General features: G+C 40.6%; 1 protein-coding gene across 1 annotated transcript; it reads right to left on the reverse strand.

The window, feature by feature from the left end:
• Positions 1-625: 625 nt before the first annotated feature.
• On the reverse strand, positions 626-3,078 carry BCL2A1 (BCL2 related protein A1). The gene is made up of 2 exons (XM_074880551.1): positions 2,637-3,078; positions 626-1,149 (listed from the first exon to the last, which is right to left on the reverse strand). Exons 1-2 carry the CDS (start codon positions 3,054-3,056, stop codon positions 1,045-1,047), a joined length of 525 nt encoding a protein of 174 aa, XP_074736652.1. The 5' UTR covers positions 3,057-3,078; the 3' UTR covers positions 626-1,044.
• Between the last annotated feature and the right edge of the window lie 22,864 nt (positions 3,079-25,942).

Genomic DNA, 25,942 nt, shown 5'->3' on the forward strand with positions numbered 1-25,942 from the left:
CTGTCATCAGAGCTGATCCAGTTAATTTATTTTGCCACAACCTGTCTGTTTCTTATACAAGCTACCAGATAATACTTAAGAAGTACTATAGAAAATTAAAGTCTTAACATCCATGGACTTCAGGTCAAACCCATATACCACTTGGATTCTCCAGTAGCACTGTGATAGCTTTTCTAAGAGTTATCTTACTCAGGTTAGTAACTTTTCCCATCTTCCAATTTTTCTGAGAGAAGTGAGACCAATCATAAGACTTTAAAATACATATTTTAATGTATTTTTCAAAAAATATTAGTGTATTTACACAAATTTCTCATTTAAAAAATGTTTTGTACTTGCCTAATTAAATAAATCTAGTTTAACAAAAGTTCTGCCAGATGACTACATTACACAAATTTGAAAGAACATTCACTGTAGATATGAGCAATTAAAAAATACAACAAAGAAACACATACCATTGCATTAACAGTAAGTGAGTGCATATTTTTAAGTTGCCAGCTTCCACAAATTGTTCTTCCCATAAAAGCTGCTTAGTCTGCATCAGTAATTTGTACCCACTTTTACACTGGAATTTGCATTTCATTTTTCTTCACAGACCCTCCCTCCCCCCGCTTTTGCTTATACAAAGGTTGCAATAAAATGCATTACAGTAGTATTTCATTTACAAAACAAATGACATTAAAACTTGTTTCTTAACCCATTGGATTGTATTTCAATAAAACAATGTCCTTTCATGGAGGTGCCACAGAGATTCCAAGAGCTGTCAGGATGTGGAGAATGATCACTCTCTCAAAGCAGTCCTGCCTGGAAAGGGTGGCTTGAATTGCTGCATGATGCTGTGTTGATACCTCTTTGGAAAGATCTTGTTTGAAGGTTTGGCAATTAGGATTGCATGTTAAACATTGTATTTAGTAAAAATAAATACAAATAAATTAAAAACAAATTATGGAAGAAAATTACTTTCTCATTGATATTGCTTGGAGGAAAGCTTAGCCATGAAGCTTGTGGCAATATCTAGATTATACATGAATGGCAGGTCCATTTATTTCAGTAGTACTCTCTGAATAAGGAGAAAACAGCTATGAATATGGCTGTAATTTTGGAGAAAGATAGTAGTGATCTTCTTTCAAACTTCGTTAGGAAGCCATTTTCCTATGGAAAAAAACATGCACAGTTAGGGGCAGCTTACAAATAACACGTAGGAAAAATGCACCTCACACTGCTGGTATCAGAGTAACGGAGTGCTACAGCATTGTGCATAGAGGGACAGGTTTTCTGAGCTCTACTTCCAAAAGATGAATAGGGCTTTAAAAACAGTAGCTGCAAATAGCTGCACCTTGCTGAATGTTTGTTTTATCTGCAAGTCAAGACTGTGCCCTCCTTGTGTAAATAGAAAATGAATGTGAACTGTATCATCTGAGCCTAGATCTTCAAGGAAGATACAAGTACTATGTTTCTGATGTAGTAATATACTTACAAATATCTTCCTTTAAGCCTCCTTATTCTACTATGATGAGACACGTATTATGACAGAATGTTGCCAGGAGTTGATACTTCTCTTAAATAAAATTGACTCTATTTGAAAGAGATGGAGAGAGAAGCCTTTACAACAAATCTGATGCATCAAGGGTCCGTGACTCACTATCACCTTCTTTTTACTGCTACCAGACAGAGAAAGATCAAAACAAGCAAAAAGAAAAAAGGAAAAGCAAGACACTAGAAAACAAATGAGGGAAAATGTAATAGCAAATAGGAAGTATAAGAGAAGTGGGACAAGAGAGGGGTGGGAAGAGAAAGTAACATTTACATATAGGTAAAGGAAAAAAGTACCAGGGAAATAACTGACACTGATGTCATTGATTCTCAGCTTCCCCTAACTGCAAAAGAAAAATGTATTGGTGTGATGAAACTCTGCAAAGCAAAAGGGACCTTCCCTCCACTGGCAGAAGGGAATTTCAGCAGCTTGGCAAAATAATCCACATACTGACGAATGCTTTTCTAAGCATTGACCATTGATAGATGGAAGTTCTAGGATTATCCCAGTCCAAACAGAAAAGATTTAACTCAAATTGCACTTACCTGTAGAATTTTTTAACTAAAACTGTTTTGGGGTATTAAATAATGGCTGTGTTGAAATCCACAGCAAAGGTATTGACTTCAGCTGTGAGGATCACACCTGTGTCTTCTTCCCCTACCTTGAGCTTCAGTATTTTTGGATCAGCTCCTCTACGGAAGCAAAATTGCTGCACTAACCTTAGGATGCCACTTAATTTTAGATTTAAATTTAGATTTAGATGCATAGTTTAACCTGCTTTGAGCAGGAGGCTGGAACAGATGATTTCCTAAGGTCCCTCTCAACCTGAATTATCTTATCATCCTACGATTCAAGACTATAGGGTTTCGACTGTTACAGGTACAGGAAGTGCCTTTTTAAAAAGAAAGTTGTCTTTTAGCATTGTTCTATTTAAAGCAGAAGCAAAGCTTACATTGTAAGCCTCAAGAAGACATTCCAGACATCAAATATTAACCAACTAAATAAAACCCTAAATAAAATGTTTTTGACAGTGTCTGTAACAATAGTTTCCCTTAATTAAACAAAATCTCCTAATCTAGACTTTGGTTGAAAATGAGAAACTTACCCAGCCACCGTTTGCATCTATCCATTCGGCTTTGTTGTTTATTATGTACTCTGTGATGAAATAAGAAATCTGCTCCTTCTCCTCTCCAGTGAGCTGAACTCCATGCTCTTGAAGCTTCTTAGTGAGAAGACCTCCAAACGTAAATATGGTCATAATTCGTCCCCAGTTAGTATTTCCATCAGCAAATTTTTCTTGCATGACACCATTGAAAATTCTCTTGGCAACAGCTACAGAGGTAATATCAATCCTGTCCAAGAATGGTCTGAGAGCCTCCTCGGTTTGATCTTGCAGCGAAGATGCAATGTTTCGCAAGACATGAGCAACCCTGGTTTGGGCTGGTCCAAGATGTGACTCCTGAAGCACATATTGCAGATAATCTTGAGCTAAGTAATAAACGTAATAGAACTCAGCAGTTTCCATTTAGAATGAAATGCAGAGAGCAGTGCAGGGCTCTTAATCGGGGTCAGTAATGAGCAGCCACAGGACATGCACACAGCTTTGTATCATCTGGTTTTGATGGAATTTTTTTGCTTTTACCACAGAAGTTCCTGTAAAAACGTAGTGACTTAATGGTTGTGTGGGTTGTGGAATATGTCGCAGCGGAAATGAAAGAAAAAGTATCTGCTCAAGGGAGACAACATGTCTTCTTGAGTGATTTATTATTTCTCTAAATAGTATGATTCCGCAACTAAAATCTACCAGCTTTTACCACATTCTTTAGCAGCATAAATTGGCATTTCCTAGGGACTTTTGCTATGTAACACTGGCAAAGGTTTGCCATTTGGCTTACAAAATGCTGAGAATGGTGTATGCTAGCAAAGGTTAGGCGTTTGACTTGAAAAAACATGCCTAAAAAGTATATGCTATAGGAGCGTGCAGCCCCTCCCTCCACCCCCATCTTCCCCCCACTCCAATCTCTTCATTGCCAGGGGTTAAGGCTGCAATCTGTATTGCAGGTTAATGGGTTATTTCTGGTTCACAACTTTCTGAAGAAGCTGCTAGACATTTCCAACAGGATGGAAGAATGGATAAACTTTCTTCAGCACTCAGGGAGCTTTACATAACTGCAAAAAGTGGGAACACAACAGTGGTACAAGTATGGATAAAAAAGGGGAAAGCCAGCTTTATAACATTATCCCATTCTGGACTTTCCCACACTCTCTCTGTGAGTACTCTTCAAGGTCCTTCTTTGAAGATTTGAATGGGTAGCTTCAAAGATTTCTTTCCCCCACGGGGAGTTCTGCTGTAAAAGACATTATTACTATAAAAGACAATGCTAATGCAGTCAGCATGTCAGAACATGGGATGGAAAATATGGGGCCAAGCTAGTGATGTGTGATACCATCTGAATCTTTCATGATAGGTAACAAAGAAGTGTCATGATACCTACAACAACTGCTCTTAGATTCAAATTTGCGATCAAGAAGTTATTTTTTGGGAGAAGGGGTAGCGGTGTCTAGCTCCTTACAAACCTCTTCTCCTGAGGCAACCTGATCTTGCTAAAGGGTCAGGGTGTGTCTGTAGAGGACCTCACCCCGTTGCAAAGGCTTCAGAGCAGCAAGCAATATGATGTTTGGGGTCCTCTCTTTCTCCATCCCCCTTTCTTCATCCCCTTACTTCTTACCCACCTTTCATTGACAACTGTTCCTTCTCTGAAAGCAAAAGGCACCCCCAGCCCCACACACCAACAGCTCATCTTTGCTCCAGGGATGTTGGTGAGCCTGTTTCTGGTCCTGAGCACTCCCTGATGCTCAGATCTATGGAAGATGAGCAAAGCTGCATGCCTGGTGGCCAGCACAGGGCTTGAGTCTCAGATGCCAGGATAGCACTGGCACCTCAGCATACTGGAGCAAAGCATACCTAGACCGTGATACAGCTCTGGTGTCAGTATATTGCTAACCCTAGCTAGCCCCCCCCGAAAGTGTATGCTGCTGCTCTGACATCACAGTTTTGTAGAAACCCATTGAGTAGACCAGGGTAGTTTCCAGTTCCTTCTCTGTTTTTTTCTTCTGTGTGCAGTGAGTGTGGCTCAGAGTGATGCAGTAGTTGTCCCTGCACATCAGAGTTCGAAACCTCAAGCTATCACCAGCATAGCACAGACATCAATCACTTCAGTGATTCAGGAAAATATTTCCCCCACTTTCTCTTGGAAGCAAGTAAAAAGGTGACTTGGTGCTGTGTTCACCTTTGGGAGAGAATGGGTTTAGGAGGGCAGTGTGAGCTGGAAAAACTCTCATGTTAGAAATTACCCCCAGGGAAGGATGTGAGATGAGGACTGGGAATGGGCTGGGGGTGGGAAGCTAGCTCTCCTCTCCTCCATACACACATTCTTACCAAAGCTCATTTTGAAAGTTCAGAGGTGTCCTCTATCCAATACCTGCAGCTGCTGCTTTGGCAGAGCTGTTAGGCTCGCTTTGCCTTTGTTATGTTCAGTGATTTCAGCAAACTGCCAACATTTTATGAGGAATGTAAATGGAAAAAAAAAAAAAAAGGATGAAAGGATGTGACAGTCGTTAACTCTTCACAACTCAGCTAAATCTGGGCAGAAATTTCTGGGGCAGAGGGAAGGCATTGCTCTACCCAGACAGCTTCCCTCCTGTCAGATGCTTGCTGCAAACAGGGCTGCGAGAGCTACTCGAGGAACAATCACCAGAATCCTTTTTCTATATAGCACAGTCTGTGAAGTTATAAATCACTCCTGCCTCTCTTAATAATTGATTAATGAAAAGCTTTTTGTAGTCTTTGTGAATATAAGTAATAGTTGAATATGAGAATAGTGCACAATACCTAAGGAGACAAGTTTTGTTTTCTTCACCACTGACAGCAGCAGAGCACAGACAGAAGCAGATATTTCTTCATTAGTGGAGCGTTTAGGATTCCAAGGAGGGTGATGAAATAAGGCTATGAATATGTCACCATTATTGAAAAAAATCAATGTTAATACCTTGGCAATTTTGGTGCAAATGCAGCCACTTACAGTCTCTTGATCTCTTAAAGGGCTGTAAGGTGAAGCTCAGCGCTCAGCTCCCAGAAGGGGGTGGCAGCTCTGAGCAGACATCTCTAACAGCAAGCTGTGACACTGGTGACCAGAGCTCAGGATGTAGCTGTTGAAGCTGCCCCAGGTCTATCGACTTCAATGTTAGACACATTTGCTTTTCAATAGCATGTAGCTGAGGGTGCAATTTCAAGTGTTGGACATTTAGTAGCAATGACAGTTTATGTATCTATATACAGAGTCAGACCAGAGTGCATAGCCCAATCTTCCCAAGCGCTAATGGTCAACTCTGAGCACTGTAAGAAATCAGCTTTGGGATCTGCTGCCTGTATCATGCCACTCCAATGCTCTGATTCTCATTTTCTACATTAGGCAGTGTCTTCCTTTCTCCTACCAGACTTTATTCACATTTTGTAGTTGTAATTGAATACCTTTAACTTAAAGAAACTCTACTTTTCTTCCTACCTGCTCTATCTCCCCAGTGCTGCATGGACTGCATTCTCAAACACTGCACTGCTGCTTCCTTATTTTCCTCTTTGCTGTATATACTTTGTCTTTATAAACAATAAGTGTTAATAAAAGGTTTGAAACAGAAACCAGCTTGACATGGAAGCTCAAATGCAAACCCTCCCCTCGCTACCTGGCAAATAGCAGGGGGCCTCAAATACTTTAATTTAAATCTGTGCTCTGTGGATTTCACTTCACATCCTACCCTAACCTGAAAAGGCTTATTTTCCAGAACAGATGGGAACTGAGTTGACAGATCCTCATAAAATTGACTTGTGAGAGACGATGTTATCTCATCGTGTTCAAGACAAAACTAAGCCAAAATGACAAAAGCTTCATTGAGCTATTCATGCTGCATCTGCCTTGCCAGAGTTGTTCCAGTTCCAGGTGAATGTGGGATCTGAGAGCTTTGTCTGGAGGAACAGTCTGAGGCCTTGAGAAAATTATTGCAGATTTTTTCTGGTTTTCTTCCTTTTTTGGTGTCCAAACCAGGGTGATTTTTTGTGGTATTGGATTTCATTGCAAAAGAACAGCTCAGTTCACTTGTAGCTTTCCAGCTGTCCTGCACAGCCCTGATATAAGACTTCAGGAGACTTTGGTGACTTTTATTTACCCTCTATTTTTCTGTAAATTGGAATATGCAAGCTGGCTTTTCTCTGAGCTGAAATGGTTAGTTGGTATTAAATGCAGAGGCTTGGGTTGCCCAGTGGAGTGCTGCCACCTAGTCGCAGCCGGCCTGGCTGCACGCAGAGGAAGGAGCCCGGCACAGGAGAAATCTGGTACCTCCCTGGATCTCGAATACACGTTCCGGTCTTCTGTGCTTTCAAGTTCTGCATGCAGCAAAGAACTAAAATACAATAGGATTGGGACTCAGGCCCGGTAGTGATCTAAACTGATAAATGATATTGTGTTTCCTGAAGAATTCCATCAGCTGGAAAGCACCAAAGTCTCCTGTCCAAATCTTGGAAAGGTCATCTCCATAAGAAGTTTTGGGAGCAGTTCATTCTAAAACACTTCGGCCCATGTCCTAATCTTTCTAGGATGGAGAAAAAATAGCAGGATCCTGGATCTCAAATTCTGTGTCAATTGAAACAGAGACTTAGAGCCTGCTTATATTCAGTATATCTCAGAGACGCAGAGAAGACAAGCTCCAAGAAAGATAGGAGGATGTGGCTGGTTTTGCATCTTCTGGGCCAACCGAGATATTCTGGGCCAATTGTAAAGCCAAAGGGGTCCCCAACATAAACTAAAGCAAGTAGCTACTCCAGCTTACTGTTGAGCTGTGGTGCAGTCCAGAATGACTGAGGGCTGAGCAATATGGCATAAGCTCTCTCCTGCTCCCCAAATACCACACAGCAAAGGCTGGGAGGATGGATCATATGAAGATGCACACCGTGGCTCTCCATGGCTCAAGCATGAGAAGAATTATCTGAGAGGCCATTCTGCTCCCCTTATGACTCCTCTATAGCACTCCAGTGACATAAGGGGACTGTGGGAAGGGCCAGGTTTGGCTTTGCTACTCAGGGTTCAGCTGCTGCCTCGTCACTTCCTCTGGTAACTCATCTCAACTCAGAACTTGGCTTCTGGATACCAGCTTCTCTCATCATCATGAGTCAAAGAGGCAGCCAAACACACTGCTCCACTATGCACGTGCCATGTGTCATCATATGCATATGTGTAGACACATGTCCTACATTCTCATAAGCCTTTCCAAATGTTTATCTAGGGTTAGGAGAATTTGAACAAATACTCATAGTTGTCAGCAGCAAGCCACAGAAACGTAAGGCTCCCTAAGCTTCCCAGACAATGCAGCATGAACAAGTCTTGGTAGAAGCTTAGCAAGGCCTTGCAGATGCCATCAGAAACACTGTCTGCTGAAGCCAGCTTGATTACTGAAAATAGTTGCTCCCAGAAGGTGGGAAAAAAAAAAAAAAAAAGGTCTGCTGGGGAGTATTCATGAAATAAGAGGTCAAGAGCTCATGCCTCAATATGATAACCAAAACTTTGTGTGTCCCTCGCACCCACAAGTCAAGGGTGGTCTTGGCTTTTGGTTCATTCTGCTGCGGCAGGTGCAATGTGAACATGTGCAAAGTCCATTTGTATACTGATCTGCAGCTTTGGTTCAGATCTGTGTCTTCCAAAGAGGTAATACCATCGGGAGAGACAGGCATTCAACATCAGCTGCACCAATGATTTAAAGCTACTTTAGATGGTGGTGATACTCAGTATGTGGTGAGACAGCATTTCAGTAACGTATCTGAGCCTTACTTAGCATACAGAGTCCCACTGGATGAGAGTTTCAAAATATGAACAAGATTTAGGTAAAGAGTTTCCACTGAGCATGAATAGGATATAAGTGCCCAGTTCCTTTAGATGCCTTCAAAAAAACCTGCAGCTATTCAATAAGGCTACTAACAGTTTAAAGTTAGACATGCTTTTAAATTCTTTGCTATTTGATTTTCCACAGGAAGCTTATGTATCTCATGTTTTTAAAATAAATGGCTTTAAAATTCAAGCTCACTTCCCAGGTACAATTTACCTGGATGCCTCGGGGGTTTGCAGTCCTCTACATCGGCCCAGGAGCGTGCTTGCTTCTGTGCTTCTCACTCATTTAAATCAGTCCTGCATCTGCTCCTGTACTTGTCTCTTATTTAAATCAAGACTGCATCTGCTCCCATTACTACTAGAAACCTTTGCACTGGGTCAAGTGTTAGTGATTCACAGATTAAATATCTTTCCTTTAGAAGATAATGTATTCTTTTAATAAATCATTTTACCCCCCTTTTACAATATCCCCTCTGTTGATGACCCCATAAAAGAGAGTTGTAGCAACACTAGTATTTCTACTATAAATCACTCTTCATGGAGGTTCATAACTCATCTTTAGTTTGTTTTATATGCAGTGTTCCAGTCTGGGGGCATATTTGTTTTTATTCCCCTTTCAAATTGGTTTGAATTATTTTATGTTATAAAAATGGACAAAAATACAAATGTGCAGTGTACAGATATTTTCCTCTTTTATAATCAATACAGATCTTTGAATAGAAATTATGTTTAAGGAAATTAATGTGATTTCAGTAATTTTCATATGCTGACAATACTTACACTAAAACACATTTCTGAACCCTAATTCAGCAATTTTGCTACGATTTAATTACCTTCTCAAATGTGTATTTGCATGAAGATATTGTGGTGCTAGGGCCTACTGTTTACAGCCTTTTTTTTTTTTTTTTAAAAAAAGCCCTTCATCTAACATACGAGGAAGACACAGACTACATTGACATTTGGTAGGACTTTTCTGAAGTCTAAAACCAGTTGGTATGAAACTTGTTCCATCCACCCATAGCCTAAGAAACTGGACTGTATATGGTAGAATAAAATCTCCTGCATAAGTCAAGTGCAAGGAAGAACTTGTGAACCTAATATCCCAAACAACCCTTCTGGAGGGTTTTTTAACCCAAACTGCATTTCTCATTCTTCTGATTTGCACCATTTCACCAGACACTCTGCTGTTGGCACTCTGCAGTATTTTCAAACCCACAATGATTATGTGTAAATTGCTGCAAATTATAGCAAGAAATTAGCTGTAACTCCCGTGGTATATTTTTATCCTTGTGTTTATTATGATTTTCTGATCCTCCAAAAAAGCATGCTGAGATGGCATTTCTGTGCTCCTAGGAGAAGGCTGTGAGCAGAAATAGCTAACTAATCTGTCTCCCCAGGTATTTATATCACATTCATTGCTGTGCTGTCTGAGCATGTAATACTATCCCCTCAATCTTTTTAAGTGAAATGACGTCCCATTAAATAAGTGTGAAGGAAGCTGATGCTACCATGACTAGTTATCCAAACCTGCTGCCATTATTTAACCAAAGCAGAAAGAAATTTGATTTTGAGCTCATTTTTTAATCATATAACATAACAGTGCTCTGTGCTTTGAATTACATTTGCCCATCCCTTCATTGCCATGGCTGTGTGTAGAGCCCCCGGTTCACCTAGGGAATTAAGCCTGTAAGCGTGTTAGTAATGATGCTAATACCAGTGCCTGCTCAGGCCCTAAAATGCTCTGTCTTTCAGAAAGCCGAATTCTTTTAGACCCTTTCAAATAATGTCAGTGCAAAGCATTTACTTATTTGTGCTGACTGTTATAAGCAATGAAGCAACACCTAAATGCCCCATTTGGGAGTAGGGATTGTCTTGTGCTGGGTGTTTCACCCATTAAAGCCAGGAGGAGTTTCCTGCCCCAGCTCACTGAGCGTGGGGAGAAGCACTGAGCCGACACAAAGCCCACTGGCTTCACAAAGCAGCAGGAGTGGGACCGTGATAGACTTTCATTAGGCAACAGTGAGGATGATTGCATTTAATCTGTGAGGCATTTTAATGGCTATCGGTAGCAACAGCAAGCAAACTCCATACCAGCAGCTCAGTGTATGTAATTTTGAGTTTCCACAATAAAACCCCAGAATACCCATTCATCCTTAGCAGACTTGCTTTTGTATCAATTTGGGACTAGATTCTTGGCATGCCAGGGAATTATGCATCATAATGACTTAATCAAGGGCTTTCATAGTGTATTCTAGAGCCGAGAAACCTTTTTAAACCCAAATGCAGATGGAAGCTTGGACCCAGCAGCGAGTGCTTTACTCATGAAGTCAGAGGAGCTCTGCACAGACTGACCCCCTGTGCCTCAGCAAAGCTCTATTGATTTTGGTAACTTCATCTGTGCAGGGATGTGAATCTATCTGCAGGGAGCTAAATGAAGCCTAAAGTTATTGATTTTCAAGAGAAAAGAACTTTATTTAAAGATCTCTTATGTTTTCTTAATTATTCCTGATTTTGAAACATGACATCACAGCAGACTAATGATATTAAGGAGCAACAGTAAATAAAACAGCCAGTTTCACATGATTTAATGCAGCAAGACCAGAGAGAATAGGATTGACTGATTTAGACAAGGTTTTTATTTGCTCTTTGTGCTGGATAAGTGTTAATCACTCAATGAGAAACTCATTTCCAATGGCCAGTGCTCAAGCAACGTAAATAATAGAAACATCCTTGTTTCTTCTTTGCCCTTAATCTCCTTTTGGAGGCTTGACAATAAATAGCCATTCCCAATCTATTTTGCAACTCAGAACCCAGATCCAAAAAACCCCCATCAAACATAATTAGTTTGCTTTACATCCCTCCTTTATATTCCTGAGCTAATAAATGGGCACCGCAGTTCCAGAGGGAGTTCATTTTTCTGGCTGCCTACAGGGGATTGAGAGTTGTCTCACTTGAGAACAACTCAGTTGTTAGCTGGATGTACTGGCAGGGACCAGTGCTCTCTACAAAAGGTGGTAAACCACAAAACCTAGAGTCATTATCTTCAATATAAAACTTGGTGTTCCTATGGCCTGGCAAACCCCTTCAATTCTCAGAGTTTTAGTTTCCCCATCTGCTGGATAGGCTTCTCCAAAAGATTTGTTGATTCAGCAAATACAGCTTAATTTCCTACTTATACCACAACTTTCCTACATGACCTTGAGGAAACAACTAGTCTCTGTAACTCAGTTCCCCACTTCTAAAATAGAGGAAATAAGAGAATTACATTCAGGTGTGTGTCCTTTGCCTATATTTAGCAGCCTTCCCAAGGAGGCATGTTAAGGGGAGTTTATGTGTGTGCCTCAGCTGGTCTGGGTCATGCTGGGATGCCTTAGCCCAGGCTATTGATGACAACTTGTCTGTGGCCACAAGCCAAACAGAGCTGAAGCAGGTAAGAGCTGACTCAAAGGCACATCACTCCAGTCATTTGCCATCTGTGTGTGAGTCAGAGCCATAATATTTGTTTTCTTCTATCCTTTGTTGGAAGTCAGCAGAGCTGTTTATTTGTATGGCAGCTAGTGTGCTGAGGCCTTGATCTCAGCCAGGCCTAGGTGCTAGTTTTAATATATAATCTAATGTAGCATGTTATAGAGTGAGATGCTGGTTTTGGCATTTATATATGTGTGTGTGTATGCCTCTTGGATTCCATTCTTCTCCCACATGACACCGTAGCTAGTAGATAGATCTGCCTTAGAGATGCCAGAGATGTAGAGTTCATAATTCTTTGAGCATCTGTTTTGGTTAAGTCACCAAAGATTGAGTACTTGTGAGGCAATCTGAAAGACAGTTTTATCAAGTTCATCTTTTCAAATCACTTTTCTTTCACAGTAAGGCTTGCTAGCTGTAAAATTATTCTATTAAACTGTGTTACCACACTCTGAGGCAATTTGTTTTCTTGTTCATTGATTTTTGATCCAAGGTACTTGCTCCTCAAAATATTCTTCCTTTTTAACTACTTGGATAGAAGCTGATTTTGTATAATCTGGAAATTGGTGTAGAACAACATCATCCTCTGTTAATATCTCCTTTGTTATTTGCTATTCATTTTTTCTGGATAGTCAATTTGTGAGTGGATTCTTATTCAGCCATGGTCAGATTTTTTAGTGTTTAGTGTACTAAATTAATTTGTTGTGTAGCTTTCCAAAATAGTTTAAAATGATAGACTTCATAAAAGAGCAAAAATCTCATTTTAAAATAAATAGTTTTGTCAGTATGTAAGCTTTCGCAAAGTGAAAACTGGAAATAATTGTAATAGCAATAAACTACATTTACAGTTAATTAACTTGTAATCTAATAGAAACTGATCTCCCTTACAAGGTAAAAGTACAACACGCTTGCATGATGTAGTCAGGTTTTCTGTTTGTTGTGTCCAGCTGGATACCCAACAAAGAAAATAACTGGCATTTTATTGTATTAATTCCTTGCCAGACAATGCTCTCTGATTTAACCATGGCCTCCTGATTTACAGGAGGCCATTTAGGTGCATTGGGGATGTCCAGCTGTTGTGTCTCTTTGAGACATTAATGTTTTCATCCGAAAACATCCATGTAATCCAATCCTCTTTCCTCCTTTCTGTGGTATTAAAGCCCTGTCCTGCAGCCTCACACACACATTTAAGTTTTACTGATGGCGTGTCCTCCCACATGGAGGGAGGTAGCATGGAGCTGCAGACTTCAATCTGTAAAGCTTCTGTCTCAATTCCTAAGAGTTATGACCACTTCTGTCATCTTCTGAGGAAGCAGGGCTGGATAACAAAATGTGATCCAGAAGTTCACACTCTGGAATAAGGTTCACTTTTAGCAAACATATTCCCTGATTCCTGGTGATACTAACAAGATAAAAGTGCTGAGACAAATGTTTACAACCCCAATAATACACTGAAAGTGGTGTTCTACTGTGAAAAGTGACTCACTAAAAATGTCTCTTCCAAGCTGCAGGATTATTGGCTCTCACTGAGTCCAGACTGAATGTGCTCAGTTTACAAACAAAAATACGATATTTATTTCTTAGCTGTCAGCGATAAAAAGGGGTTATGCTCTAGGTCGGTTGCCCTATACCCTGTGTAGTCATTTCCCCAGGTAGGTGTTGCAGAGCCATGGCTTGGTAGTGTTTTACCTCTGCTTTATATTTACACTAGCCAGGTTGCAACTGAACGTGAATAAGGTCAAAATAGGTTCCATCTTTCTGATAAATGTATGGTTGTTTGAACCAGATCATCTAGTCAGCCCTCTTTGATAACACAAACCATAGGATTTCAGTTAGTACCTTCCCGTGTGTAGCTCATAACTCCCAGCTAAGACAGGCTCTGCTAGCTAGAGGAATTCCCCACAGCTTTATCCTTTCATTCCTTTTAATGGTTTTGCACAGATCTAACAATCTAAACGGGTGCCGATTCATACGTGCTGATAACTTGCAACCAACTGTTGTGGTTCCTTCTCCCAGAAGTCATTCCATCCCACCTCTCCCCCCTCCTGCAAAGACAAGCAGAATCTGAACCACTGCAGCCTGGAGGTCTGTGGATCAAGGTGGACAAACACTGATTTCAATTGTCCTTAATATCCTGGCTCTCAGTTTGGAGTAGTGCAGTAGCTGTGATGTGAGAGCTGAGCCATCCTTATGGAAGAGGCAAATCTCTCTTGCTGCCTTACTGTAAATCAATTCTACTTGTCCATCAGAGCCTTCGATAGATGATCCTTGTGTGTGACTCTGGAGCTATCTGAATGGTGGTGCAGTAATGCTGTAAACCAGCTTTCCACCCTGAGGTACCTGTTTGATATTCAGTGACAGTTTGTTCTGTACAGTGGTACCTTTTGCAGCAGGTTCAGTGGTTAAACCACCAAAATGATAGATAAGAAGTTCACCATTAAAACTAAATACCTTTACTGGTGGTGTCTTTCTGCCCATGTTCCTGTATGTCCCTGTACTTATTTAAGTTAGAGTATGGTGACAAGATATTCTGTCACCTTTAACAGTACACAGACTAACATTGTTGTCTCTAGTCCCTATCCCCCCCTTATTAAAGTTTGGGATTTTGGTGCCTTCTGACATTTAAATTGGGAAGAATGCTGAGTCAGCACAAGCTATCCCTTGTTATTGTGGGTAAATGATTGCACCAGTCAGTGTTGACTCCTAAGGAATTTGTAGAAATTTATTTCCAAAGAGCAGTTGAGTTATCAGCCTAGAAAGGACTGATCGATAGCAATTGGTTTCAGCTATTACAGTGCTTTTAATTTGGCACATTGTCCTTTTGTCATGCAACATCACAGGATTTCTTCTGGCTTGAGGAACCTGAAGAAAGAGAATATTGACTTTTGAGTGATTAAAATGTGTGAAGCCTTACCTTCAGTTTGTCTATAGCATCTCTGTATAGAGAGAACAAACTATTGAAGTTAAAAAGATTATTAAGGCAATACAGTACAGGGAAATTTTAGTGGAGAGATTTGGCCATGTATGTCTGGCCATATTAATGGAAATCCTGCTGCTAGATCCCTGTGCACCCTGCTAAGTAATTTGCCTAATGATTTCGGTTAAGCACAGAAAACAAGCACCATCTGAAACTTTGACAAACTATGCTTGATGCATGGGAGCCAGAGAGAAAATGCAGCACTGCGATATGATACCTCGGTTCCCAGTACTGTAAGTGAGGGGTAGAGACTGGTGTTAAGATAAAGATGTCCTGGGACATCAGTGCTCACTGTAATGGATCCAAAGCCTGTACCATGAATCCAGATTTTATCCTGCTGCTAAGAATGCACCTTTCTTACTCTAGGTCTCAAGAGTCCAGTTGGGCAACTCCTGACTGACTTGGGCTCCTGGCTTCAAAAATGACACTCAACGGTAGGGTCTAGGTAATCCTTAACTTGCAAAGAATTTGGCATTGGGTCCAATTTGGACACAAACCACTTCTATAGTGACTTTTCCCCATATCTTCCCTGTAAGCAAGATTTCAGCCCTGGTGTATGCTATTCTGGTACTTCTCATCTGCCTTTGGCAATAATTTTATAAAGGGAAGGTCTGGTCAGTTGTCTTCCCTTGCAGTACAGTTCCATTCATATAATGATAGATTATATAGGCAACATGATATGGACAGTCTGTCTGGAACCATCTGTTATTTTGGATAATAACTAAGTCTTTTCATAGTTACATATAGCAACACAGTGAATAAAAAAAAATTATATAATAGAAGAATTTTTCACCTTCCTTGTATTCAACTCTGATCTTCCTATCCTTCAAGTATACATGGCAGAGGCAGCCCCAAAGCAGAAGTTAGAGCTGACTAAGGGAATGCACTAACGATGCATCTCTCAAGTCCAGTAGAAAGCTACATACCCTCCTACCACATTTAGGAAAGATTCACTGTCTGTTAAATAGTGTGGTATTATCTGCATTACAGCTCAGACATCAGCAAAGCACCTACACATCCCTGGCTGAAGGCTGCCTGTCACGCACCTTCCCACGCGTATCATGTGTTTGGGCTGTAGTGAGTAAAGCTGTGCATGCTGAAGTTCCCCCAAGCCAAAGGGAGCTGGGCTTCACAAGTCACTGGACTGCTTAGGAAATATTTTAGAGAAACTCATGTGCTGCTAGAAATGAAGCTTTCACTGCTCAAGTCACAATCTTGTCCTTGAGCTCAACTGGAAACAGTGTACCGGGTGTGATGACGGGGAACCTAACACTGGTGGAAGTGCCATCACTCAGGTGATGAAACAACCCCAAAATACTTCGGGGCATATTTTTACAAGCAGCACCATATCAGCACTTATGTCCTCATCAAATTCCAAATCAAGTAATTAGCTGGCAATTTCAAATGGCAATATTATTGTTTGCTTCATTACCTACTGCACCTGTATAATGCTGTTTGTGCAAGATGGTCACTATTTCTCCAGTTTAGCAGCAGTTACATTTTAGCAATAAGCAAAAAGACCCATTATCAGCCTCCACAGCACCTTGGTGCTCTTCAGGACGAATGGTGCAATATAAATGTAGAGGATTATTTAAAAACCCATTGCAAACACTTCTAGCATATTAGCTGTAATAATAGTCTGACTGTTTTATTTGGCAATGATCCAGTTCCTTTGACAAGATACAGTACCTGGTGCATGTGCTTGCAGACCAACTGACTGGCTCATAAAATAGCCGGATGGCAAAATTATCAAGAAAAACAATGACGTGTTTTTATGTTGCTGTAAGTTATGGATGTGTAATGAAAGGGGGACATGGAGTTCTTGAGTCAGTAAGCATAAAGGTGAGGGTTTTATGGCAGCTCTAAGTTCTGAAGTGTGTGTTTAATAGGGATGATCTTTAGCTGCCCAGTCTGATTTTTGTGTACCAGACTAAAGAAAATAAATGTGAACCAGATAATTTAGGAATTGGGAAGTGTAGCAAGGCACTGTTTTCTTTGAGATCTCTGAGCAAAGGAAGACGATGCAAAGCATTTCTAATCAAAAGTAAAAATGTAAGAGCACAAATGAGGCACTGGCCTGAATTCACTCTACATGTAGTTTATTTGAAATGTGAGGGGTTATCAAGAGAAAAGTTCACTTCTTACATTTAACCATAGCCACAATAATACAATTATAATAGATGTAGTTTCTATGAGATTTAGTTTCTAATCTAGTGCTTATTAACAGATCTGCAGCCATTTTACAAAGGATGCCTCCAAGTGGGAATGGAGGCATAGCACAGTGCTGGCATGGACAAAAAGAGTTATATCGTATTAATTGGCACCTCTAAATAATATATATATTAATGTGGATAATACTCATCAGTATTAACCAAATAATTTCCTGAACAAATTATATCCAGGGATCTATGTAACTGAATTGTAAAACTTTTATTTTTCAATCAAACGTGTGGTTAAGCATGAAAAGACTCCCTGTAAAGGCTTACTGACAGCATGAGAGTGCTATTCAGTGATAGCTAATGAGTTTGAGTGTTGGTACGCTGTGTTTACTCAAGGCTGGCAGAACTTCTATGAACAGGGGGTTTCTACTGGGCTCCAAATTCAGCTCAGTTCTGGAGCAGAGCATCTTAGACTTAAGTAAAAGGATTTTTAGAAGCATCTCCAGAAAGATACTGTGAATTCTTCACCCTCTCTGTTGCTAGTTCAAAGTTAAGCTTGGAAGAGGGGCTAGGTAGTCCTCTGTTACCTTGCCAGCTACATGGGAAGAGTCTGTGGGCTTGTCAACTGGGCACATCTCAACTCCCAAACCTTCCTCAGTTCATGACCATTTGTTCCCAAAGGAAAGCCTGGAGAGAAGGAGATCAGTAACTGATCCTGGTATTTACATACAGCTCAACTAATTAAGAGATGTGTTAGGCATAGACCTAATTAGCTAAGACTTAGAGCACCTCTGTGCTGCAGATGCTTCTTATCTTTTCTGTTTCTACAGTGGGGCTCAGTCATTCACCTTCTGTGAACTATGGAGTTTCTTCCTTCACAAGTAGTGTCACCAGGGAAGAAAGCGTTACTCAACATGAGTAAATGTGACAGCAGCTGGGTCTATAGTTAAGTCTAATCTACTCTGAAGTGAGAATCGAAGTAGGCCTAACCCTGCTGGATGAGTCAGTGGCAGAATCAGGGCGAGAACAAGAATCCCTTATTACCAGCCCTGCGATATAAACACATGCCTTCCCTCACTGTATTCCCAACCATTCATTAACACAGCGGTAGCAGTTACATTCAGTTTATTTTTTTTCTCAGGATCAACTTTCACCTATTTTCAAGTTAGGCAGGAATCCTTCCTTCCCTTGCCTTTCTCTTCATCAGCTTTCTTTGCTCACATAAAACACCAGGAGCGTTAGAATCCTCGTGTCTGCCAACATGAAACAAAATTTGCTGGCAAATACAAAATGCTTCATGTTTGCTTGGTTGCCCCATACCTGTCACCTGGGTACAGGTCTTAGTTGCATTTCATTCTTCATGGGACACTGCAGCCTCATATGAACATTTCAAAGCTGTGAATCAGGCCTCCAAGAAAAGTCATGCATGACTTAAAATCACAAGGATGATCAAAAACAATAAAATGCATATTTTCAATTTGCCTTTGGGTTTTCTAAGGTTGTGAGGCACACCCATTTCAAGGTCTTCAAGCTCTTCTTTGCAGCCATTAAGACTAGAAATTCAGGGCATTCATTTTTCATGAGCTACACCTAATTTCTTGTTTTCAGAAAAACAGGGAATACTGTAAGACCTAATAGCCAGAATTGGCAACACTGGTGCTGTCACTGAATGTACTTAGTGAAACTGAGTGATTTTTCCTTTTCCATCTAGAATGAGGGTTTTGCTTTTCACATCAGCACAATGACTTGGCATTTGGATATGTCAAACTACTTGAGAAAGTATAGATTGCATTTGCTGAGACTTTTAAAAAATGGTATCAATGGCTTGGTGTTGGATGAAAGTCACCTGAGACTGCACTTTCAGCCTATGGCTGACTGCCACTGATTTGGCTTGGGCTTGGCATATTCATTTCATCTCTTCACCTTCACACAGCTTGGTACAGTTAGACTGAATATCATACTGTCTTCTCCCAAGCCTTCTTTTTTTTTCTTTTCTCAACATAAATTTTGAGCATTACAGCAAGATGCTCAAACAGTTAGACTTGGCATACCCCATCATCCAGACCTTCACACTAAACACCTAGCTGGCAGCCGTGTCCCTTGGATGAATGGGATTCTGCAAAATGACAGCGCAGCTTGTCTGGGCAGGGGACAGGCCCCATCCCAGAGTAAGTAATGAATTCCCTCAGGGGCTCATGGCCATCACAAATATCACCACCTTCTGCTTCCTGTGCTAGATGCAATTCCTAGAGCTTGTGTTCTTGGTTACAAAGAGAACGCTAATAGTACCTGCCAAGACATGCAGTCCTTCCCTTGAAAAAAAGGATGAGAAAACAAACTACATATGATAGATGTTAGTCATGTTGCTTATTGCAATGTTGGCACAATCTCCACCTGGGACTCCTATCCTCACATCCAGGATTTGGGGATGAGTCAGACACACTGCATATGTATTTATGGATGATCTGAGCATACACAGAACTTAATGGGATTATTTCATGATGTCCCAACTTGCTTTTGCTTCCCTTTGTGCAACAAGATGTCTGTAAATCCTAGACAGAGTCATTTTTCTCTGAGACAAGGTTGCCGGATGGAAAAACATAGCATGCCTACAGGGAACTGCATGTATGGGAACATCAGTGAGTTTGCTAGCATTTAATAGACTAATGGTACTAAATCCTACAATGTTACTGCTGGCCATGTGGCCTTGGAGATGATTTTCTGAAATCTCTCAATTCTGGAGTCATGTGATCACTCAAGAATATCTATTAAACTTTCAGCCTCTATATTTGTAAAATAAAGCTGGTTTCATGTGATTCCCCAGCATATAAAAAAGTGAAGACACATAAGAACACACCAAACCTGGATTTTGAAAACCAAAAGTCTGTAAGCCAATCATGTGTCTTCAGGGGACCTGAAAATTTATTTCTGAACAGCTTGTGTCGGCAACTTTCTAACTTTTCTTTAATAGCTATGTCTGTGCTCATGCCGTTTGGCTTCCTACACCTTCTGTAATAAAACTATCAATGTTATTTTGTATAAATTTAACTTTGTTTTATTTTTCCTTCTAGTTCTGGAGTCACTAACAGGAGAGATAATGTTATATACAAGGCAATTCATCAGGTATTACAAGATTAAAACATAGAATATATTTCCCTGGGAAATAAAGTTTTCAGACAGTCTTTTCCAGATACAGAAAAGGGATGAAAGCTTAAACACTGCCTGTTCTGGTTCCCTGCTTCTAGCAAAAGAAAGTTTGTTGGGTTTTTTTTTACCTTGAAGACAGAAAGATTGTTAAAAACAAGTATCCAAAACTGGAAGAACAAAAAAGGCACAGAGCTAACGTAATGTGTTGAAGGGACAAAGTTTGTTAGCCCTCAGTGGTATTATCTCACTTCCATGAGGCTGTTTTACTGCAGGAAAAACACAACATAGCAATGAATAAAATATTAAATGCTGCTGAGACTTTTATAAGGACATTTTTATAGTTCTACCAGGTGCGGTGGCATTCTTTTAATTACCTGGACATGACAAAGAGTGCTGCAAAGCTGAAGTGTTGATTCTCTGGTCTACATAAGGCAATAAAGGTAACAGCCAGGGAAGGCACCTCAACTGCAGGTGGAAGATTCTTGTCTGTGCTCAGAAATGGTCAGTGTTGTTTGTTCTGATCTGTCCACTTCTAACAGGTGGAAATAATTTTCCAGGGTATAACTCCTAAAAAATGTCACTTGATTCAGCCATCAGATGAATTCAAAGTACTGGTGTCCTCCCAAATGCTGGCACTCTTCAGTGTTTCCCATTGTACCTCATTCAATTTAATATACATAATGCTGTAAGGAGTAACATGCCCAGCCATCTGCTAATGCACACCCCTGTTGTCTTCCATCTTTCTCACTATGTATTTAGAGTCTTCACCACCAAGGACCCCTATGCTGGTGCAGCCCCTGCACATTTGATAACTACTCTGCTCTGCTGAACAAGCAAAGTTTGTGCAGGATTGTTCTTTGTCACCCCATCATTCACAGGACCTGACCATTGGAAATTTTACTAAACATTTCCCAAGATCTTACCAGGAACTCATTTCTCAGGAGAAGAATCAGTTCTGACTCCACTGAAATGTTTTCTGCAAGTGATGCCAATAAGAAATCAACATTTATTTTGCAATTAAGTGATTTGGCCACTGAGTACTAAGTCTAAATACTTCTCCCTATGTTAAACCTGCTCCCTGTATGCTGATGAGGGAAATGCTTCCTTATCAAGAGACTGAGCCTGAGAACACCTGAGCATCTGCCATGCCCTCAGCTACCACTGACTCCAATGACAACTGAACTCATCCCATTTTTACCTGCCTTTTGCAGGCCCTCTCCCTTCTTCAGGACCTGCTATAATCCAATCTAATGAGTACTTTTTGACACTCAGCAACTTGCTTGCAACATGAGCTATTACAAGGTAGGGAAGTATTATCTAACATCATGGCAGAGAGAAATTATGCATGTTGCCCAAGATCATGCAGAAAATCTGTTGTAGCACTGGAGAAAAAAGTCCTGGACACGTAACCTTTTTGTGTTAGATATGGACAAATACATAGGTCTTTAATGTTTATTATTTTCCCTGTTTTACTTATTGCTCTACTTTTTCTGATTTACTCAAGACTTAATATTGATTTTGAACTACACTGGGGTGTTTTGTTAGTAGATAACCTTCTGTTTTATGGTTCGTATTTCTCCCAATTCCTCTCTTCCAAGAGCAAGGGCTCTGGCAGACCAGCTCCAGCACATTTAGCAGTACTGTTGTAAATGATCAGTGGTTCTCCCAGTATTTTCTGCTGGATGTTATTGGCACTAGCATAAAAGTAGCACAAAAGGTTGTGTGTCTATACCACAGTTCATAATCCAGCATTTTAGCACCAACGCATCTCTGCCACTGCTTTCAGCTGTGAGCTGGGCCAGCTGAATTATAAGCTAGGTTACTGTCTCTTTCTCCCATCCCCATCACAAAGGTGGAAATTTCTCCTGGAGAAGAAAGACACAGAGGGGGATGATGAAACCTTCTGTGGCTAAGCCCACCAGTGCTCATCTGCCAGAGCTGTGACTCAAGGCTGTGATCACTGCTGTGTAGGTAGACACACTGGGCAAGGTCTTCATGAGTTGACTTGATTACCAGTAGTATTCTAGTCATTAAAACTAGAGTTTGGCACAGGCTAGTGACTCTAATATTTACTGAGTTATTCTGATTGGTTTTGGAGTCCACGTGGCCCAGCAATGGCTACACTGGTAGCAGTGCCTGAGATTTGTTTTAAGGTGGTTTGAGTACATCTGTATTACATAACAGCCACATCAATGCCTGTCATGTAGACATAACTTAATGTTGACATATTCAACTATATAATTAGATATGCTAGCAAATTAAAGCAGTATATTACGCACTATTCTTTGTGAGAAGCTAGTGAGCTTGGTGTGGAGTGTGTAAATATTATTTTGTACCAGGCAGGATAAGAAATTAGGTAAAATGAATATTCCCAAACAGACTCTAGGGAACGCTACATAAAAGAGCAAAGCACAGTGTAAAGTAGGTTTTATAAGACAGTATTTATGAATAACTTGAAGTACTTACATGCCCCAACTTTCTCATGACTGAAGTGCATAGGAACCCATCATATCTTCACATGCAGGACACTAAATTCTAGGAGCTGTGACTTTCAGAAATACCAGTGTTTTGCTAAGCAAAAAAAAAAAAAAAAAATCAACTGCAGTCTGGATCTCTGTGCTGTGGTGTGTTGCTCTCTTGCTGCAGAACTTTATTGTGGTAACTCTGATAATTAGCAATTTCCCAAAGGAGGGAAAACTTTGCAAGCCTGTAAGATGTCAGAATATTGTCAAATGGCCATTACTGTGAAAATAGAAGACTATCATGCATTCATTTTGAGGATTGAAGACTGAGGGGGCATAGATTTATTATCACAAATTCTAGAGACGTTTAAACAAAAGCATAAAAACACCCGCTCCAGGAGGGCTGATTGGGAGCAGAGAGACTGGGAGAAGATGCTTCTTTCTAATGTCATGACTTTCCTCTTTCTTTTATGAGAGGAGAAGTAGAAAAGGAAGAAAGAAGCAGAGAGAAGTCATGAGGGAGGTGTGATTTATTGCTCTGATGTTGTAATCTCCTGGTTTATCAACTATATCAATCCCACTACTCAGTACTAAGTACTTCATAAGGCAGCAGAAGAGAGGAATGTAAAGAGCAGAGAGGGAGAAAGATGAAGAGGGGAAAGGATCATGGGGAAGAAAGGAGGAATCGGAGACCTCTTAAGTTCCAAGTCAACTGATGTGCATTAAGAAACATTAGCTGAGCCACTTACAGCAGGATCACAAATGTGCCTGTAAGTGTGATGTTAAGACAAAACCTGTCTTCAATCATAGACCTGTCAATGAGCCAAATTCTCAACCTTGTTCTGTGTGTACTTTTGCTCAGGAAGTTCACTGGGCATTTACTGTGTGTAACTCTGGTAAGCTGCTAGCATGTGTTTTTAAAATGTCCTGTACAGTGCACAAGATGTTAAAAGATAGTATAGGGAATCGGCCACCAGACTTTCTTCAGATTAAATTAAATCAAACAGTATGTGAGCTGGACCAGATCTAGTTTTATAAAATGTAGCAGAGAGAGGGTGGGAATGAGGATGGACAGGCTTCTGCTGTTCCCTGATTCTCTATGTCATTGTGGTCCTCACATAGTCTACAGCTGCGTGGGAGCTGCTCACATGTGATGGTACCCAAGGGATTTCCATCTGTTACAGGAGAACAGGAACATGATACCACTTTTTCTCTGGCCCTTCCTCCTCCCTGTGTAGAGAGTGCAGGGAGTGTGGTCTGTACCTATGTTCACTAGCAATTCCCTGGGAAACTGCCAGCATGGAGGTGAGAGATGGATAAGACTCTGTCCTCCTGATGCAATACAATGAGTAAAGTACACTTCAGAAAAGCAGTAAGGCTGTGTCGTGCATCTGGCTAGGAAGATTTAGGGATTTCTGTGATTGCTTTAGGATCCTTGAATGAAAGATACTGCCCAGAAGCAGACACAGCTATCAATCTTCCAATAGGCTTCTTTCCTAAGGTAGAATACCAGGACAGCAGTCATCCCATTTCAGCTTGATGTCCCCTGCTAAAGTTTATGAGAGAGCTCAAAGCTGATCATGACAAAATACTTGGATATTATGGGACAAAAATATGTGCTCTAGGTATATTAAAAGTCTCAGCTACAAATTTCCTAAAGAAAGCATACGAAATCTCAAATGCATTATGAACATCTGTGAAGCTATAGAAATGTTCTGTTTTATTACCATCTCCAGTAAAACATTTTATTGTTTTTAAATCCACCAAAATCTGATGACATCTTGACAGAGAAGATTAATTGTCTCACTTAAGGAAACACTGATCAGATCTGTTTTGCTGTAAAACTTTTTATTGGCTGCAAATTTCAAGTCATTCCAGTATCCAAGACTGCTTTAGAAAAAGACTTCAGGCGTTATAATTTTACAAGAAGTGAATAACTGCTTGGAGATTTTTGCAAAACAAATGGCTTGCTTCTAAGCAATCAAAGCAACGTTTTAGCATCTCTAATGAGGTAGTTCCCTCAAGGAGCTGGAGAATACTGACACCAGATATTCCCTCTGTTGTTGCAGCAGATTTCTCTAGCATTGACAAATAGCCTATCTGAAATAGCAAGGTCAGATGGACAGTAACAGAACAAACAAGAGCATCAAACCTGTAGTAGTCTGGTGCTTTCGGCATTCCTAAACAGGCAGGTAGACGGATGAACAGGCATTTTTGTCATTTGGAACATTTGTATCTAGATCCTTGACAGACGCTTCAAGCATACTGTTTGCTTTCTAGACACCAGGATGTGCCCAGGCGCCAAGATTATTTACACAGAACAGCCCTATCCAAGAATCCAGTGACATAGTATGAGTTAAGAGCTCTGCTACATGCAGTGGAGGCAACAGAAAGCTGCAAAAGCAAAAACTGCCTCAGAGCACCCTCAGGGATGCACTAAATTCTGCTGGCTTTTAAAGGCCTCGGAAGCAGTGCTGCTATTAAGGCATTGCCAAGCAGTGCTGCTCTGACAACAGGATCTTTGCTCCCCTTAAACTGGAAGGGCTAGAGCAGAGCCAGATAGGGCCAGCTTTCTTGTGTGCAAGGAGACTTTTCAGTGGCCAAAGGAATATTGCTGTCCTGTTAGAGCATCTCTGGTCCCTTTATACTCATAGTTCAGCACCTGGTCACCAGAGCAGTTGGTAGCCTCTGGGCTTTCTGTACAGTGACCTATTTGTGCAAGGGTTTATGCAAACATGGTATATGGATACTTTCATGTTACAAAATCTAGGACTCCAGATTTTAGTTTTAAATAGTAATTAATACTAAAACCCTGTTTCTACAGTAGGGTGAAAGGCAAGCATATCCAGAGGTGGACATGTGTTAAGATGCTACTGTTAGGGGTAGGACTGAGGAGCACAGAGGGGCTCTTAGTGGAACTGGAGTTCGCTGTGTTAATGACTAGACATGCATACCATGAGCCACTCCTCCCCTGAAAGACTTTACTATCTACATAGACAAAGCAAGGGCAGGAGAAGAAAAAGCAGAGGTACAAAATAATTTCTTTGCCTGAAGTTACTCATCGGGATGACAATGGCACACTGTTCTTCTGAATACCAGGCCATGCTCAATGGACTATTTAACACAGATATTAAAAGCTTAAGCAGGGAGTTGTTAAGGCTTTAAAAGGCCCCAGCCCAGATTTCTAAACAAGGCTATCTAGAAGGAAGCTCCCAGATTTGTAACCGTGTGGCAAAACAATCTGCCTCATTTTGAAAGATGCTGAGCAG

The sequence above is a fragment of the Strix uralensis genome, chromosome 11 (genome assembly GCF_047716275.1).
Source record: "Strix uralensis isolate ZFMK-TIS-50842 chromosome 11, bStrUra1, whole genome shotgun sequence".
Taxonomy (NCBI): Eukaryota; Metazoa; Chordata; class Aves; order Strigiformes; family Strigidae; genus Strix; species Strix uralensis.